Consider the following 20,000-nt stretch of genomic DNA (forward strand, 5'->3'; position numbering starts at 1 on the left):
AGGGTTCAGTACCTTTGTGAGGAAGGTATGAGAGGATATTGTAGGGGTCAGTACCTTTGTGAGGGAGGTATGAGAGGATATTGTAGGGGTCAGTACCTTTGTGAGGAAGGTATGAGAGGATATTGTAGGGGTCAGTACCTTTGTGAGGGAGGTATGAGAGGATATTGTAGGGGTCAGTACCTTTGTGAGGGAGGTATGAGAGGATATTGTAGGGGTCAGTACCTTTGTGAGGAAGGTATGAGAGGATATTGTAGGGGTCAGTACCTTTGTGAGGGAGGTATGAGAGGATATTGTAGGGGTCAGTACCTTTGTGAGGGAGGTATGAGAGGATATTGTAGGGGTCAGTACCTTTGTGAGGGAGGTATGAGAGGATATTGTAGGGGTCAGTACCTTTGTGAGGGAGGTATGAGAGGATATTGTAGGGGTCAGTACCTTTGTGAGGGAGGTATGAGAGGATATTGTAGGGATCAGTACCTTTGTGAGGGAGGTATGAGAGGATATTGTAGGGATCAGTACCTTTGTGAGGGAGGTATGAGAGGATATTGTAGGGATCAGTACCTTTGTGAGGGAGGTATGAGAGGATATTGTAGGGATCAGTACCTTTGTGAGGGAGGTATGAGAGGATATTGTAGGGATCAGTACCTTTGTGAGGGAGGTATGAGAGGATATTGTAGGGATCAGTACCTTTGTGAGGGAGGTATGAGAGGATATTGTAGGGTTCAGTACCTTTGTGAGGGAGGTATGAGAGGATATTGTAGGGATCAGTACCTTTGTGAGGGAGGTATGAGAGGATATTGTAGGGTTCAGTACCTTTGTGAGGGAGGTATGAGAGGATATTGTAGGGTTCAGTACCTTTGTGAGGGAGGTATGAGAGGATATTGTAGGGTTCAGTACCTTTTTGAGGGAGGTTTCTGGAGTTTATCTGGAGTGAGTTCCGGGGGTCAACGCCCCCGCGGCCCGGTCTGTGACCAGGCCTCCTTAGGTCAGTGTCCCAGGATGCGACCCACACCAGTCGACTAACACCCAGGTACCCATTTTACCGATGGGGAACATAGACAACAGGTGGAAAGAAACACGTCCAATGTTTCTACTCTGGCTGGGAATCGAACCCAGGCCCTCATCGTGTGAAGCGACAGCGTTAACCACCAGGCCACCAGAGCCCTATGAGAGGATATTGTAGGGTTCAGTACCTTTGTGAGGGAGGTATGAGAGGATATTGTAGGGGTCAGTACCTTTGTGAGGAAGGTATGAGAGGATATTGTAGGGATCAGTACCTTTGTGAGGAAGGTATGAGAGGATATTGTAGGGATCAGTACCTTTGTGAGGAAGGTATGAGAGGATATTGTAGGGGTCAGTACCTTTGTGAGGGAGGTATGAGAGGATATTGTAGGGATCAGTACCTTTGTGAGGAAGGTATGAGAGGATATTGTAGGGGTCAGTACCTTTGTGAGGGAGGTATGAGAGGATATTGTAGGGATCAGTACCTTTGTGAGGAAGGTATGAGAGGATATTGTAGGGGTCAGTACCTTTGTGAGGGAGGTATGAGAGGATATTGTAGGGATCAGTACCTTTGTGAGGAAGGTATGAGAGGATATTGTAGGGGTCAGTACCTTTGTGAGGGAGGTATGAGAGGATATTGTAGGGTTAAGTACCTTTGTGAGGGAGGTATGAGAGGATATTGTAGGGTTCAGTACCTTTTTGAGGGAGGTATGAGAGGATATTGTAGGGTTCAGTACCTTTGTGAGGGAGGTATGAGAGGATATTGTAGGGTTCAGTACCTTTGTGAGGGAGGTATGAGAGGATATTGTAGGGTTCAGTACCTTTGTGAGGGAGGTATGAGAGGATATTGTAGGGATCAGTACCTTTGTGAGGAAGGTATGAGAGGATATTGTAGGGGTCAGTACCTTTGTGAGGGAGGTATGAGAGGATATTGTAGGGATCAGTACCTTTGTGAGGAAGGTATGAGAGCATATTGAAGGGGTCAGTACCTTTATGAGGGAGGTATGAGAGGATATTGTAGGGTTCAGTACCTTTGTGAGGGAGGTATGAGAGGATATTGTAGGGTTCAGTACCTTTGTGAGGGAGGTATGAGAGGATATTGTAGGGTTCAGTACCTTTGTGAGGGAGGTATGAGAGGATATTGTAGGGTTCAGTACCTTTGTGAGGGAGGTATGAGAGGATATTGTAAGGATCAGTACCTTTGTGAGGGAGGTATGAGAGGATATTGTAGGGGTCAGTACCTTTGTGAGGAAGGTATGAGAGGATATTGTAGGGTTCAGTACCTTTGTGAGGGAGGTGTGAGAGGATATTGTAGGGTTCAGTACCTTTGTGAGGGAGGTATGAGAGGATATTGCAGGGTTCAGTACCTTTGTGAGGGAGGTATGAGACGATATTGTAGGGATCAGTACCTTTGTGAGGGAGGTATGAGAGGATATTGTAGGGGTCAGTACCTTTGTGAGGAAGGTATGAGAGGATATTGTAGGAGTCAGTACCTTTGTGATGGAGGTATGAGAGTATATTGTAGGGTTCAGTACCTTTGTGAGGGAGGTATGAGAGGATATTGCAGGGTTCAGTACCTTGTGAAGGAGGTATGAGAGGATATTGTAGGGTTCAGTATCTTTGTGAGGGAGGTATGAGAGGATATTGTAGGGTTCAGTACCTTTGTGAGGGAGGTATGAGAGGATATTGTAGGGTTCAGTACCTTTGTGAGGAAGTTATGAGAGGATATTGTAGGGTTCAGTACCTTTGTGAGGGAGGTATGAGAGGATATTGTAGGGATCAGTACCTTTGTGAGGGAGGTATGAGAGGATATTGTAGGGGTCAGTACCTTTGTGAGGAAGGTATGAGAGGATATTGTAGGGGTCAGTACCTTTGTGAGGGAGGTATGAGAGGATATTGTACGGTCAGTACCTTTGTGAGGGAGGTATGAGAGGATATTGTAGGGTTCAGTACCTTTGTGAGGGAGGTATGAGAGGATATTGTAGGGGTCAGTACCTTTGTGAGGAAGGTATGAGAGGATATTGTAGGGGTCAGCACCTTTGTGAGGAAGGTATGAGAGGATATTGTAGGGGTCAGTACCTTTGTGAGGAAGGTATGATAGGATATTGTAGGGGTCAGTACCTTTGTGAGGAAGGTATGAGAGGATATTGTAGGGGTCAGTACCTTTGTGAGGGAGGTGTGAGAGGATATTGTAGGGTTCAGTACCTTTGTGAGGGAGGTATGAGAGGATATTGTAGGGTTCAGTACCTTTGTGAGGGAGGTATGAGAGGATATTGTAGGGTTCAGTACCTTTGTGAGGGAGGTATGAGACGATATTGTAGGGATCAGTACCTTTGTGAGGGAGGTATGAGAGGATATTGTAGGGGTCAGTACCTTTGTGAGGAAGGTATGAGAGGATATTGTAGGGGTCAGTACCTTTGTGAGGGAGGTATGAGAGTATATTGTAGGGTTCAGTACCTTTGTGAGGGAGGTATGAGAGGATATTGTACGGTTCAGTACCTTGTGAGGGAGGTATGAGAGGATATTGTAGGGTTCAGTACCTTTGTGAGGGAGGTATGAGAGGATATTGTAGGGTTCAGTACCTTTGTGAGGGAGGTATGAGAGGATATTGTATGGTTCAGTACCTTTGTGAGGGAGGTATGAGAGGATATTGTAGGGTTCAGTACCTTTGTGAGGGAGGTATGAGAGGATATTGTAGGGATCAGTACCTTTGTGAGGGAGGTATGAGAGGATATTTTAGGGATCAGTACCTTTGTGAGGGAGGTATGAGAGGATATTGTAGGGTTCAGTACCTTTGTGAGGGAGGTATGAGAGGATATTGTAGGGTTCAGCACCTTTGTGAGGGAGGTATGAGAGGATATTGTAGGGATCAGTACCTTTGTGAGGGAGGTATGAGAGGATATTGTAGGCATCAGTACCTTTGTGAGGGAGGTCTGAGAGGATATTGTAGGGGTCAGTACCTTTGTGAGGAAGGTATGAGAGGATATTGTAGGGGTCAGTACCTTTGTGAGGAAGGTATGAGAGGATATTGTAGGGGTCAGTACCTTTGTGAGGAAGGTATGAGAGGATATTGTAGGGGTCAGTACCTTTGTGAGGAAGGTATGAGAGGATATTGTAGGGGTCAGTACCTTTGTGAGAAAGGTATGAGAGGATATTGTAGGGGTCAGTACCTTTGTGAGGAAGGTATGAGAGGATATTGTAGGGGTCAGTACCTTTGTGAGGAAGGTATGAGAGGATATTGTAGGGGTCAGTACCTTTGTGAGGAAGGTATGAGAGGATATTGTAGGGGTCAGTACCTTTGTGAGGAAGGTATGAGAGGATATTGTAGGGGTCAGTACCTTTGTGAGGAAGGTATTAGAGGATATTGTAGGGGTCAGTATCTTTGTGAGGGAGGTATGAGAGGATATTGTAGGGGTCAGTACCTTTGTGAGGAAGGTATGAGAGGATATTGTAGGGGTCAGTAAATTTGTGAGGAAGGTATGAGAGGATATTGTAGGGGTCAGTATCTTTGTGAGAGAGATATGAGAGGATAATTTATGGTTCAGTAGGGTTCGTTTCCTCAGATTCACTCTCACTGGAGAATTTTACTCACAGAGTTCATCGTTGGAGCCGAAGAACCCGACCAAGGCGGGGAAGGAGTCTGCTGCTACCCTGGCCGCAGCCAAGTGCCGAGCTCTGCAGCAGGAGGGTGAGTGAACCTTGAGCCAGGAGTGTGAGTGAAACTTGAACCAGAAGGGTCAGTAAACCTTGAAGCAGGAGGGTGAGCGAACTTTGAACCAGGAGGGAAAGTGAACCTTGAACCAGGAGTGTGAGTGATCCTTGAACAAGGAGGGTGAGTGAACCTTGAACCAGAAGGATGAGTGAACCTTGAGACAAGAGGGTGAGCGAACTTTGAACCAGGAGTGTGAGTGAACCTTAAAGCAGGAGGGTGAGTAAACCTTGAACCAGGAGGGAGAGTAAACCTTGAACCAGGAGAGTGAGTGAACCTTGAACCAGGAGGGTGAGTGAACCTTGAACCAGGAGGGTGAGTGAACCTTGAACCAGGAGGATGAGTGAACCTTGAACCAGGAGGGTGAGTGAACCTTGAACCAGGAGGGTGAGTAAACTATGAAGGAGGAGGTTTGAACAGTAGTGTCCTCTAGTGGGGGCTCCAACAGTGTTCTCTGGTGGAGGCTCCAGCAGTGTCCTCTAGTGGAGGCTCCAACGGTGTCCTCTGGTGGACAGGGCCGGATTAAGAAGTCTCCGGGCCCTAGGCTATTCAGATTGGTGGGGCCCCTTTGAGTTACGGGTAAGCGAAGCGACCCCTTCCAGCTTGGGGGTGGGGGGGGTCGGTGTGAGCCTGTTTAAGGTCTAATTAAATACATTCTGGCTATTTAGATTAAATTTAATAGGGAAAGTGCATCAAGACAACCAAAACCATTTACCAACAGTCATTATAACTATCTTGCTAAATCATGCATTTTAAAGAGAATAAACTCAAGACAGCATAGTATTACTAGATTAGGCTATTAAAGTAGTGACATCATGTACCTATTATATTCAGCATAACCACTACAGCACTATTATTCCCTTTATAAATCACTGACCATTATTGTTATCATTGCATCATGCATAAGACTATCAAAATTCAAAACTTTACCAGAAAGGAGTCATATACAGAACTTTTACCATAGATTAGGTTAGTGATTTGGGCTACGAATATTTTACTAATTCATCCTCCTTGATCTCCAATTTACTTAAACAGAAATCATACTGAGTCCAAGAACAATGCACAATGATATTTATATTACCATTTTCATAACTAAACTAATCATTATGTTTTGCATGATATATGGCCTACCACCATAGATAAGGACATGAGAATTAAAGAATGCAGGGACAATTTTCAGTTTCACCCAACCAACGATTTTCTGATGTGGCTTATGTGTTTCTGGGGAAATATGTAGTAAATTAATTGATGTTCTACATCACTTTCGTCGCAACTTGAAAACTAAGCATTTGCGACGGAAGTGATGTAGAACATCAATCAATTGAGATCTGTTATTGAAATGATAAAGACTTAAAGACAGGACAAAGTGCTTTTAAAACCTACAAACGGAAGTCAGTTTGCGTTTTTAGGTTTTTCTTTATAGTATTTTTTACCAAAAATGCGTCTTTACTGGTCCATGCGTCTTTACTGGTCAAGTAACCCTATCAGGTACCTCCCTTAACATTTAGAGGCGAAAACAAACATTTATCTATACACATCAATGTCTATCAACAACACTTCAGTTAATTTTTCACAGTACAAGTCTAGATAACGTGTAATTACTACAGAAAATTGGAGAGGAATCTCCCATACTCACCCATTAGCGGGAAAACACAGCTGTTCTGATGTAAACAAAGGCGTGTTGAGTGTTGCCATCTATGGTTAGGTTTATTTATTTTTATTTTATTTTATTTCATTATTTATTTTTGTTTTGATTAATTTTTAAAAATCAATTTTACTCTCCAAACACTTGAACTTTTTAGGTAGGGACCCCTTTGCACTTGCACCATGTGCGCAGTCTTGGATGAGCCCCTGAACCCCTTGGACCACGGGGCCCCCAAATGCGCGGGGCCCTAGGCAAATGCCTAGTTTGCCTATGCGGTAATCCGGCCCTGCTGGTGGAGCCTCCAGCAGTGTCCTCTAGTGGAGGTTCCAACAGTGTCTTCTGTAACTCATGTAACACATCTTCCTTCTTGCCCTGACAGTGTTGGAGCTGAGACGACGAGTGAAGCAGGAAGAAGGTCGTCTTGTGTGTCGTGAGTGTAAGAAGAACCGTGTTGCTGTGCTGCTGCAACCCTGCTCTCACCTACACCTGTGTGCCCCGTGTGCCAGACCTCGTGACACCTGCCCCACATGCTCCACTGTCATCCGCGGCACCTTCAGACCCATCATTGGTTGAAGGCGCTTACTCCCTGGGGTACCAAGCACCAAGGACGTCTCAGCCTGGGACTGTATCCTTTGTGAGGCTTCCAGGACACCTCACCTTGGGGTTGCATCCACCCTGATGCATCCTCGTGCTGCCCGAGAATCGAACTCGGGTAGCAATCGATTGAGAGACGAACGCATCACCACAGACCGATAAACATTACGGGATGGTTGAGGACTCTGAAAAGTCTTCAGCTTGAAACCTGGTGCTTTGAAAAATTAAAATAGAATCTCTCAGGATTTAAAATTATAAGAAAAATGATGATAAATAATAATAATAATTATAACAATAATAATAATAATAATAATAATAATAATAATAATAATAATATTGTGCAAAACCCGTAGAGGTCGTACCGACCTTCACCACTTTACACAATTCAGAGACTTCTTATAATAATCAGACATTTCATGAAAATCAAATGCTCACAAAATAATTTTTCTCACAAAAATCAGTTTCTCACAAAAATAATTTTTCTCACGAAAATTAATTTCTCACAAAAAAATAATTTTCTAACAAAAATCAGTTCCTCATACTGATTTACGTGAGAAACTGATTTTTGTGAAAATTTTGAGAAACTGATTTGTATGAGAAACTGCTTTTTGTGAGACATTTTTCTCACAAAATGTCTCACAAAAAGCAGTTTCTCACAAAACTCAGTTTCTCAAAACTCTCACAAAAATCAGTTTCTCATGTAATTCAGATTCTCACGGAAATCATCTGTGCCGCACAAAACATTTATTTAAATTTAAGGTAAAAAAAAAAAACACTCACCATCATCCGTGCAATAGCTGCCTTGCCAGAAGTGTGCGCACAACACAATTCAATTGACCCTCTGATCTGCAGCATCCCCTACCCCTCCTTCATAGGTAGTAGGTTGGTAGACAGCAGCCACCCAGGGAGGTACTACCGTCCTGCCATACGAGTGTGACACAGATACAGGTTAGATGTTCTACGTTCTGGCAGGATTGCTGGTCTTTTCTTTCTGTCTCATAAACACGTAAGATGAACGGTAAATCTTGCAACTACTACTACTACATGCATACAACATGCACTACATAAATGACAGTGTGCAAGTGTGTACTCACCTAGTTGAGGTTGCAGGCCCTGGCCCTGTGTGTGTGTGTGTGTGTGTGTGTGTGTGTGTGTGTGTGTGTGTGTGTGTGTGCGTGCGTGTGTGTGTGTGTGTGTGTGTGTGTGTGTGTGCGTGAGTGTGTGTGTGTGTTAGTAATTCAAGTGTGTCATTTACTGAATAGTTTATATAGGCGTCAGAATTGCTAAGTGTGAGAGTGTGAGTGCTGAAGGACGCAGCTGCCCTCTACATTACATCATACAGTTAAAGCTGAGTATTTAATATTATTCATTGTTATAAAATATCAAGGAGTTTGTTCAATCACTTTAACGTTCACCTAGTTTGTTGAAAGTGGGTTCACAAATGTTTACCCACAATGCATCGCTCTACAATGAATAGCATTATATTGGTAAATGTTTTGCTGCGACGTTATATTAAGATCACTTCCAGAGGAGATAAAATGAAGATAACTTCCAGAGGAGATAAGATGGAGATAATTTCTCATTTCTGGTAACGTCTTCACTATTTAGTTTCCTCATATATTTTCCTTAAAAAATGTTATGTTGTAGCAATTACAGCTTCCTCGTATATCCCAGTCCAAACTTTGTACCATTTTGTGAAAAAAAAAATTACTCTCCATTGTCCCTTGCAAAAATTAAGCTCATTTGTACACTGGACAAAATATACAAACATTTAAATAATGCACATGGCCAACCAAAAATGCAGTTCTTGTAGCTTATTCTATTGCCATTCGATTGAAAATGATCACCTTATTTGCTGGTACACTTAGAAATTAGCTTAACATCTTTGTTACGTACCTCATACCCATCCTGTGGCACTTAGAAGAAAGATTTTATTGATGTCATATATGAGAGGGGGTAATTGTTGATTAGAGTTTATAAAATGGGAATAATTATATGATAGTGAATAATATATTGTACAATCTTGGTAATCCTTTAGTACAATAATGTATGTAATTAAGTGACGTTAAGAAAGGCACTTGTCTTGTATTAGGAAATAACCGACGCTGGCAACAATGTAGCATACGAGATCGGGCACATTTTAATTTCGTCCACCTTCCCACTCTTTAAAAATCTATAAAAATTTGTTAGTGCTGAATTGTTACCTAGAAAATGTACTGAACTGTACGTTAAACTGATGTTTATACATGCATCCCTGATAACAATTACTCCTAAAAACGTGTGCTGGAGGTAAACTTTACAACAATAGTGCCAAAACAAAATGAAATAAGTTTGATATATTAAATTTTGTTATTTTAAATGTGATTTCCAATTGAATGCTAATTATAAAAAAAAGCCTACACACAACAATCCCACTAAACTTAAAATGAACACTGGACGACGTTTCGGTCAATACTGAGTGATTATCAATAGTTAGGAGAGAGCAGTCATGAGGTCAGAAAGAACATACAACAACAAGGAGAAGTAGAACAGTTTTCAAATTTTCTAACTAAAGGTTATTAAGTGCAGGAGATAAGAGCGAGTCCATACCAACACAAGAACAGGGGGATAGTACTTACCAAGGACATTAACCGAATTACTATTGTCAGTCATTAAGATAAAAATGACTATCGTAGCTTTCAGAAAGAGTATTATATACTGATAGGAAAGAGGAAAACGGTGATTCCATTTAGGAATCACCGTTATAAGAGGAAGGAATTAGAGCAGCACGAATGGGAGATGTGTCATGAATACTATGAGAAAGGAATTGGCGAAAGAAATCAAAGGAGCTGATAAGGTCAATGTCAGTACGAAGAGTGAGTGAAGTAGCAGAGGAAAGACCAGAATCAAGAAGTTCAAGTTGATATTGGCGAAGGACAGAAGAAAGATTAGTTTCGCGCTTAGTGAGGAAGAATTTGGACCAAAAGTTGTTCGAGATAAGACGTTGGAGTTTGTTCTGTAAGGTTGTAGAATGTGGGTACGAAGTAAGGTGAGCAGTGTCGAGGACACCAGAGGAGGGACGGTAACTTCATCCAGTGTTCATTTCCAGTTTGTGGGTTACTTGTGAATTATTCCAGCCTGAGTAATGTGACTTTTTGTTATGTAGATCACACAGGCAAGTGCCATATTATTATTAATATGTTTATGTTTTCCCTTTCAAATCCTGCTTTTTGCCCCTTCGAAGGCGCACGTAGGGCGTCTAGACATCATAAGAACCAGCTGCCTGATAAGCAGCAGATATATAAAGACGATGTAATCAGTCTATCACCCTCGAAGACATAGTTTTGAGGTGGTCAGTCAGTCCCTCAGCCTGAAGGAGAGTATTGTATACCATTATCATATTCACAACTTGCTACCTGTTCAGAACTCCCTCACTGAACTTGATTTTCTTAACTGTCTTATCTCCTTAAATTTACTTCCTTGGGTCCTTTCTTTCTTAAACAATTCTACCACTTGCTCTAACATCTCATTCTTTACATTAATTACTTAGTACAAGATGCTTTTCTTTTCTTCCGTCACCGTGAACGTGTTCTCTCTACTTTTCTCCCTACTGATCTTTGCAACTTTCTTACACCTATTTTCTCGACACTGCTCACCTTACTGCGTACCTACATTCTACAACCTTACAGAATAAACTTCAACGTCTTATCTCGAACAATCTTTTGGTCCAAATTCTTCCTCACGGACTGCGTTACTAATCTTTCTTCTGTCCTTTGCCAATATCAACTTGAACTTCTTGATTCTGGTCTTTCCTCTGCTACTTCACTCACTCTTCGTACTGATATTGACCTTATCAGCTCCTTTGATTTCTTTCGCCAATTCCTTTCTCATAGTATTCACGACACATCTCCCATTCGTGCTGCTCTAATTCCTTCCTCTTATAGCGCTTTTTATTTTTTTTTAGGAATCATCACCTTCCTCGTCACTATGAGCACCGCTTCAGAGGTGCTACCGCGCCCCTACCCCCGCTACGGCCCCCGCCGCGCCACATCCCCCCCGCTTTCCCCGCATCCCTCCACGCCTCGCCGCCCCCCTCTCAGCGGGGACGGGGGGCTTCAAACATTCTGACCTCTGCTCTTGGGACTTTGATCTTGTGAAGCATTTCCTTGTCATTTGTCTCCCTCTGGCCTGTTTTTATGATCTTCCTAAAAGTCATGAACCTGGTGTTTCTTCATACTCCTTAATATCCTCTAAATACTTTCTCATCCTCTTGCCTCATGGCTTGCTAAAACTTTCACCTATTAGATTTTTTCTCTTACACGCCTTGGTCACTCTCAGTATTTCTTTGAACGACTGCATCCAGAGGCCGCCTGTAAGATGGTAAATCCAGTGTTTCTCATTTCTTAAGAGGCTTGGCCACTGAGGGTTAACCTCATCTTTGTGCTCCTACTGATGTGATGTCTTTCTTGATCTTGCTCCTGTGTAGATTCTAACTCATTTTCTTTCAAAAATAACCAGTATTCTCAAACATTTAGTGCTACTTTAGTCTCTCTCTCTCTCTCTCTCTCTCTCTCTCTCTCTCTCTCCTATGCTTACTAACCTTTATGTGGAATATTTTTAACCTTTTATTGTTGTTTCTAACAAATTTGCTCCGTTCTATCAATTTAAAGTTCAATGAGAGTCTGACTCACTACTTTCTTTCCTTGATGATCATATTTACGACTCGTGATTGGCTTTTCTTTTTAGTCTATATCAAGTCTATACACAGTGACATGGACATTCACCACCTTTTCTAGTACGCACAATATTTTAAGAAAAGTGTTTTGTTTATCTCTTCCTTAGTGTCTTTCGCATCTGTGATCTCCAGTAACATTTCTCTGAGATTTCAAATACTCAGCAGATCATTCTCTTCTCTTGGATACCTTCCTAATTTCATGAATTCTCCCTACTCTCTCTTCGGTGAAGACATCAATACTTTACCTTCGATATATTTCTAATTCTCTCCTTTCTTCCTCTCTATTTTAAGCTCGCTTTCCTTGCAACGAATGCACCTCGAAGCACTATGGTTCATACTTCTTTCTTCCTCCTTCCATTGATTCTCCAAATGTTCACTTATTTCTTCTTCTCTACTAACGAGAACACGCTTCACTTGACCTGACCTTGTTAATCTCCTTACCTCCTATTGTCCTGACCTGACTTCAGACATTCTCCACTTTTCTTTCTAACTCGGAATTTGTTTATGTATATGAATGGTATATAATACCGACTTGTTTATGGTTCAGTACGACCCTATAGATAGTCCAAGTTTCACTTCCATTTTCGAGTTGCTGCAGCCAAGGTTTCGTGACTGTTTTCCTGCCATTGATACTAGTTTTACGTACATTGTCTGTGCATATGTTTTCGTAAACATGATATGGATCATATCTGGTAATGTAGCCATAACATCTACGATTATCCATAAAGTAACTATTAATGAAATGTATCTTTGTTTCCATTTGTTCCCCATCTAAGTTCCGATTATTTGAAACACGATCAAGAAATATATACATATGTGTAAGTATTTCTTGTATGTATAACGTATAAATTAATCATCTGCTATTTTTATATGACTTAACAATTATTTATATCAAATACGTTATGCAGATTATAAACCCCAGTGACAATATTTTCAATATTCTCACCTCCCAGCTGTAAACACACATTGTATTGGATAAATATATAGTAAGTTATAATTTTTAGAAAAATTAATGATGACCTTCTCATAAATTCTATATCTCCTGTGTGTGGTAAGTCGACATGTGAGATGACATTGCCTGTGTACCAAGCTTCTGAAGCTTATGTAGTTGCCATGGCAGAGTGATTGATGATTTGTTTATTGTTCTACTGAAGTTTCCCACCTCAGGCTGACAGAGTTCATGATCTCATGTATGTAACCAAACCTGTGATGGAATAAATATAAGGGATATATAGCTAGCTGTCGATCCTACATCATAATTCTTGTACAGAGTAGGGTAGCTGCACACTGTGATTGTATATAAAAAATTACCATTAGACATCTAGTCCTACTTCTCTCTACACACCTCTCTCTCTCTCTCTCTCTCTCTCTCTCTCTCTCTCTCTCTCTCTCTCTCTCTCTCTCTCTCTCTCTCTCTCTCTCTCTAAGTGTTGTTTGATAATGGTTTGAAATAAAAGCTACAGCTTAAAACTTCTTGCTGTACAATCAAGACTTAATCAACCATTCTCTCACTTCTCCGGATTCCACATTTCTGGCCTCAACTCCACAAAGACTTGACCTCATCAACTCAGAATCCTTGTACATAGTGATAATAAATCCTGAGCTAAACAATTCTATTACGTCTAAACAGCCATTCACATATAAATTTAAATTTTATACGTGAGTTTTAATATTGTATAAGTCAGGTTAGCTGTTTGCTTTACTGTTCTTTTAGTGTGTCAACTGAGCTATAACTTAGTTTATAGAGATATGTATCAACAGAACAGTTACTTTTGATATAACCAGCTATTCTGCCTGGTAAAATGTTCAATATATTTATTATGTCGGAGGTTCGAGACTCTGAAACATCTAGAAACTGAAAATAAATGATGCTTTCTTCTACTTTATTTTTGTTATTTCTTTCACGTCTAATATTCCCAAGAGGAAAATCTACTGCTGAATTTCTAGGTTGTATACAAACAGTAGATGAATCTGGAAAGGCATGTAAAAGAAGGAAACTGAAAATGAACATAGGAAAGGGCAAGATAATGAGAGTAATAAAAAAAATTAGGTGATGAAAGATTGGATACCAGAGTGGCAGGAAGGAGTATGGAGGAGGTAAATGTACTCAGATATATGGGAGTGGACTAGTAGGACGTCGGGTCAATGTAAATGAGGTGAACCGTAGAACTGACGCAGAGAATGAAGGTGATTGGTAGACCGATGTATTTGTGGACACAAAGAACTTATCCATGGAGGCGAAAGGGAGAATGTATGTGAGAATAGTTGTACCAGCACTCTTATGTGAGAACAGTAGTACCAGCAGAAGGTGTGGGATTACCAAAGGTATTATTCAGAGGGCTGAGATTAGCCGGACTTGAGACCTGGGAGTGGGAAGCTCTGGATAGCCTCATAAAATGGTCGGAGAAGTGGCAGATGCAGTTCAGTGTGGACAAATTGTAAGATTCTAATCCTGAGAGAAGACAAACACCATGGTTCTTATAAACTAAATAATAAAGAATTCAGGGAATCTGAATACAAAAAAAAAAAAACCTTAGAAGTTCTGGTTAGCAGTAATGTAAAGCCTAGAAACAGTGCATGTGGATTTGTAGTGAAGATAAAAGAAGTCTTCTTTTTATATCAATAAGTGTAATAACAGGAATCCTCAGGTTATTCTTCAACGTTATATATCCTTAGCTGGTCAGTTCTGGCTACTCTATTGCAGAATAAACATAAATATGCTAGAAAACATTCGGAGAAGTATGTCGAAGTTGATGCCATGTTTCAGAAATGTTTCCTACGAAGACAAACTAAGAGGGATGCTGGACCTGCACTCTCTGGCAAAGCTTAGAATTGGGAAGGAGATATGACTGAGGAGTATAAGTGGAAGAAAGGAATAAATAAAAAGCTTGTGAATGAATATAGGGAAGCATTGGTTTGTAAAACAATGGAGTTGTGGCTGAGAGGAGCAGTGACGTCACTGAAACGAAAATTCTTATCTTTAAAAACAGTTTGGACAGATACACGAGTGGGAGTGGGTCGGTGTGAGTTGAAACTGCCTAGCATGGGCCTGTATCCCTGCTGCAGTGCTCATCAACTCTTGGGTTCTTATGCTCTTCTAACTATTGATTAGAAGTCCAAGGCTTTATTTATTCATATTAAGGACAGACCTTTGTGTAGCAAGACTAATGCTATGGAATTACCTTCTTGTTTACCTGGAGTTTACCTGGAGAGGGTTTCGGGGGTCAACGCCCCCGCGGCTCGATCTGATACCAGGCCTCGTGGTGGATCAGGGTCTGATCAACCAGGCGCATGCAAACTGACGTACGAACTACAACCCGGTTGGCCAGTAGCTTCTTGAAGACAGCCAGGGGTCTATTGGTAATCCCCCTTATGTATGCTGGGAGAGAGTTGAACAGTCTTGGGCCCCGGACACTTACTGTGTTGTCTCTCACTGTACTCGTGGCGCCCCTACTTTTCATTGGGGGAATGTTGCATCTCCTGCCACCCATAGGGAGTGATTTTCGTGTGCAAGTTTGGTACTAATCCCTCTAGGATTCCCTGGAGCCTGCGTTCCAGGGAATGCAAATCAAGGGACTTCAACCATTCCCAGTAATTTAGGAGCCTTATCGTACTTATGTGTGCCGTGAAAGTTCTTTGTATACTCTCCAGGTCAGCAATTTCGTTTGCCTTGAAGGGGGCCGTTAGTGTACAGCAGTATTCCAGACTAGAGAGAACAAGCGATTTGTAATTATATTTTTCAGCATTAATTATGTGGGGTTAAATGACATTAAGTTTGATTCACAATATATTTTAAACCCAGGTCCTGATATCTGTAAGCTAGAAAGTTTTCTCTGTTGAACGATTTTTAAATTATGTCTTTTGAGATTGTATTATTCACAAATTACCTCCACCTTAGAAATAAAACCTGTGACGACGTTTCGCTCACTCCTGGGTCATTTTCAAGTCACTACTGAGCGAGAAAAAACAAAGACTAAAGACAGGATTTAAAATGAAACATACCACTAATTTGGGCCCCTGGCATTCTCAAATTAGATCATTTTAATGACGGAGAATGTAGTTCACATGCTCAACAAGGACTCTTAGAGTACTCTGGTGATAACGAGACAGTGTATGTTGCTAAGAAGAGGTGACTTGAGTCTTGACTCAGTCATCATGAACATCGTCTATTCATGAGCCAGGAACACTGCAGTAATTTAGTGACCTCTGCTGGACAGTGAGGAGAAGGATAAATTAGATTTTGCCGCTGAAGTGGCTAGTTTATCGTACACGCCATATCCATCATGTGCAGGGTAGCGCAAGAGTATATGGATACACAAAAGGCCTAGGAACTAGACCCCTAAAGGATTTACAGCAGTACATCTGGATTTATATCTACATTTAACTTATCTGTTGCAAGCAAATTTAGGAAATTTGCTTAATATATCTGGAATCTTATTTTCACTTGCGTACAGTTCAGGACGTTTATTAAATGAAACATTCCGCCCCGAGTGACTTCATAATTTCTAATACAGATTAAACTAAAGAATTTTAATATATAGTAGACAGTTTTATCTCAGTCTGAAGCCGCTCGTGGAGAGACAAATATCTTTTTCCACAGTGTGTCGGCATCACCACACTATTTACAACCATCTGCTGGGTAGATCTTTCTTAATCCTCATCATGTCAGAGGATTCTGAAGATCAACTCAAGTTCCCATTCAAGAGTGCAAGAGTCTCACCTATTTTTGCTCTTCCATATAAGAACATAAGAAAGGTGGACTGTTGCAACAGGCCTACTGGCCCATACTAGGCAGGTCTTTCTCAAACCCACTACAATATAAAACTATAAGAGAACATAAAAATATGAGAAAAAACATAAGAACACAAGCGCAAACTGTAACAATAAAAAATAAAAGAATATAAAAGCCTGAGTGTATGAGCAGAGTTTCCTCTCTCCTCTTCCATAAAGGTGGCAGCAAAGCATTAGCTAAGAACTATAGACCAATAGCTCTAACGTCCCACATCATAAAAGTCTTTGAAAGAGTGCTAAGAAGCATGACTGCAAACCACCTGGATTCCCAAAAACTGCACAATCCAGGGCAACATGAGTTCAGAGCAGGTCGCTCCTGCCTCTCGCAACTACTGGATCATGTAATATACACAGACACTGCAAAAACCTTTGACAAGTGCAATCATAGCGTAATGCCGCACAAAACACGTGATAAAGGAATAACTGGCAAATTGAGGAGATGGATCTTCAACTTTCTAACCAGTCAAACACGAAGAATAGTGGTCAACAGAGTTAAATTGGATGTTGCCATAGTGAAGAGCTCTGTCCCACAAGGCACAGTACTCGCCCCCATCCTGTTCCTCATCCTCATATCACACATAGATAGAGATGTAATCCACAGCACCGTATCATCCTTTGCAGACGATACTAGGATCTGCATAAGACTGTCATCTGATGAGGACACAGTTAGCCTCCAAGAAGGTATAAACCAAGTTTCCCAGTGGGCAACGGAAAACAATATGATGTTCAATGAGGACAAATTTCAACTACTCCATTATGGAAAACTGGAGGAGATAATAACTAGAGCAGAGTATACTACAAACTCTGACCATACAATGAAGCAGAAAAATAATGTGAGGGACCTGGGAGTGGTAATGTCTAAGGATCTTACTTTCAAGGATCACAACAATGCCACAATCACAACTGCAAAGAAAATGATTGGATGGATAATGAGAACGTTCAAAACGAGAGATGCCAAGCCAATGATGATCCTTTTCAAATCACTTGTTCTCTCTAGGCTGGAATATTGCTGTACATTAACATCTCCGTTCAAAACAGGTGAAATTGCAGATCTAGAGAGTGTACAAAGAACCTTTACTGCACATGTAAGTTCTATCAAACACCTCAACTACTGGGAACGCTTTGAAGCACTTATGCTCGCTGGAACGCAGGCGAGAGAGATATATCATAATCTACACTTGGAAAATCCTAGATGGAATGGTCTTGAATCTGCACACAGAAATCACTCCCTACGAAAGTAAATGACTGGGCAGGCGATGCAAAATACCCCCTAATGAAAAGTAGGGGCGCAACTGGTACACAAAGAGTAAACACCATGAGTGTCCGGGGCCCAAGACTGTTCAACAGCCTCCCACCAAGCATAAGGGGAATTACCAATAGGCCCCTGGCTGCCTTCAAGAGGGAGCTGGACAGATACTTAAAGTCGGTGCAGAATCAGTCGGGCTGTGGTTCGTACGTTGGACTACGTGCGGCCAGCAGTAACAACCTGGTTGATCAGGCCCTGATCCACCAGGAGGCCTGGTCGTGGACCGGGCCGCGGGGGCGTTGATCCCCGGAATACCCTCCAGGTAGACTCTAGGTTAGGTAGTGCAACTTGAAGAAGAAACGTTCATCAACATTCGCTCCCTAGTTCTCTTTTCCGAACTGAAATGACATCTCTCTCCAGTGACACACCAAACCCTGACGTTGCCATCAGAGTGCCACAAGTGCAGGAACCATAATTCCCACCTCCAGCTCTCAAGTTCAACGAACAGGTTTCCCTGAACACCTTCCAAGATATTACCATCTTACAACTCCAGATTATTCAGTTCTGAACACGCTTTGACCCTGGAGTCTACCTGGAGTTAGACTGGAGAGGGCTTCAGAGGTCAACGCCCCCGCGGTCCGGTCTGAGACCAGGCCTCATGGTGGATCAGGGTCTGATCAACCAGGCTGTTATTGCTGGCCGCACGCAAGCTGACGTACGAACCACAGCCCGGTTGGTCAGGTACTGACCTTAGGTGCCTGTCCAGTGCCTTCTTGAAGACAGGGGGGGCTTATTGGTAATATTCCTTATGTATGCTGGGAGGCAATTGAACAATCTTGGGCCCCGGACACTTATTGTGTTGTCTCTCAGTGTACTCGTGGCGCCCCTGCTTTTCATCGGGGGAATGTTGCATCTCCTGCCGAGTCTTTTGCTTTCTTATGGAGTGATTTTCGTGTGCAGGTTTGGTACCAATCCCTCCAGGACCTTCCAAGTGTATATTATCATGTATCTCTCTCGCCTGCGTTCCAGGGAATACAGACCAAGGACCTTCAACCGTTCCCAGTAGTTTAGGTGCCTTATCGCACGTATGTGTGTCGTGAAAGTTCTTTGTACACTCTTCAGGTCTGCAATGTCGCCAGCCTTGAAGGGGGCAGTTAGTGTACAGCAGTATTCCAGCCTAGAGAGAACAAGCGATTTGAAGAGAATCATCATGAGCTTGGCTTTCCTAGTTTTGAAGGTTCTCATTATCCATCCTATCATTTTCCTAGCAGATGAGGTGGATACATTGTTGTGGACTTTGAAGGCGAGATCCTATGATATTATCACTCCCAGGTCCTTCACATTACTTTTCCGCTCTATTGTAAGGTTAGAATTTGTGGTATACCCTGACACATTTTTAATTTCTTCAAGTTTTCCCTGATTAATGAATATATTTATTTATTTTATTTTATTTATTTCCAATTTGTGCACACATACAGAGGTACAAAAAAATACAGATAAGAGCAGTATGCCAAAGCCACTTATACTATGCATAGCATTACGGGCTGGCTTAAAATTAACTTAAGATTAACTAAGCAATGATTATTATTATTATTATAATCAAAAAGAAGCGCTAAGCCACAAGGACTATACAGCGCTGCTACTAAGCAATGATGAAATCAGTGATAAAACATTAATGTAAACAGATAACTATAAAGCACAAGTGAGTATTACAAAGACAGGTCATATGGTTGCATTCAGTTAGGTAGTGATTCTGTTAGGTAGTGTATTTAAAAAATAATAAGTTAGATTGGGTTTTAGGTTTAGGTTTAGTTAGGTTTAGTTAGGTTTAGTTTTAGGTTTTAGGTTTAACATTTATGTGATATAATTGTGAGAAACATTTAAGATATACAATTTATAATGTTCAGTTATTCAGTATTTATTTGGTTTTGGGTGAGTAAGTAATCTTTGAGAAGAGACTTGAATTTATAAACAGGTTGTGTTTCTTTTATATTTACAGGTAATGAATTCCAGATTTTAGGGCCTTTTATGTGCATTGAGTTTTTGCATAGTGTGAGATGGACACGAGGAACATCAAAGAGTGATCTGTGCCTTGTGTTATGGTCATGTGTTCTGTTGAGGTTGGCAAGGAGATGTTTGAGGGGAGGGTTAATATCAGAGTTAAGTGTTCTATGTATGTAATAGGTGCAGTAATAAGTATGGATGTTTTGTATGGTGAGTAGGTTTAGTGTATTGAATATTGGTGGAGTGTGCTGCCTGTAGTGAGAATTTGTTATCATTCTAACTGCAGCCTTTTGTTGGG

The 20,000-nt window shown here is 41.5% G+C and overlaps 1 protein-coding gene across 2 annotated transcripts in view; it reads left to right on the top strand.

Annotated features, from left to right (window-relative positions):
- The window catches only part of LOC128689765 (baculoviral IAP repeat-containing protein 7), a 34,830-nt gene extending 21,288 nt beyond the window's left edge, over positions 1-13,542 (top strand). For both annotated transcript variants that reach the window (XM_053778216.2, XM_053778217.2), the window contains exons 6-7: positions 4,594-4,687; positions 6,733-13,542. In XM_053778216.2, the coding sequence (XP_053634191.1) occupies positions 4,594-4,687; positions 6,733-6,926 (288 nt within the window). In that variant the 3' untranslated portion in view covers positions 6,927-13,542. The remainder of the gene's footprint in view (positions 1-4,593; positions 4,688-6,732) is intronic.
- Positions 13,543-20,000: the final 6,458 nt, after the last annotated feature.

Source organism: Cherax quadricarinatus, chromosome 22 (genome assembly GCF_038502225.1).
Source record: "Cherax quadricarinatus isolate ZL_2023a chromosome 22, ASM3850222v1, whole genome shotgun sequence".
NCBI lineage: Eukaryota > Metazoa > Arthropoda > Malacostraca > Decapoda > Parastacidae > Cherax > Cherax quadricarinatus.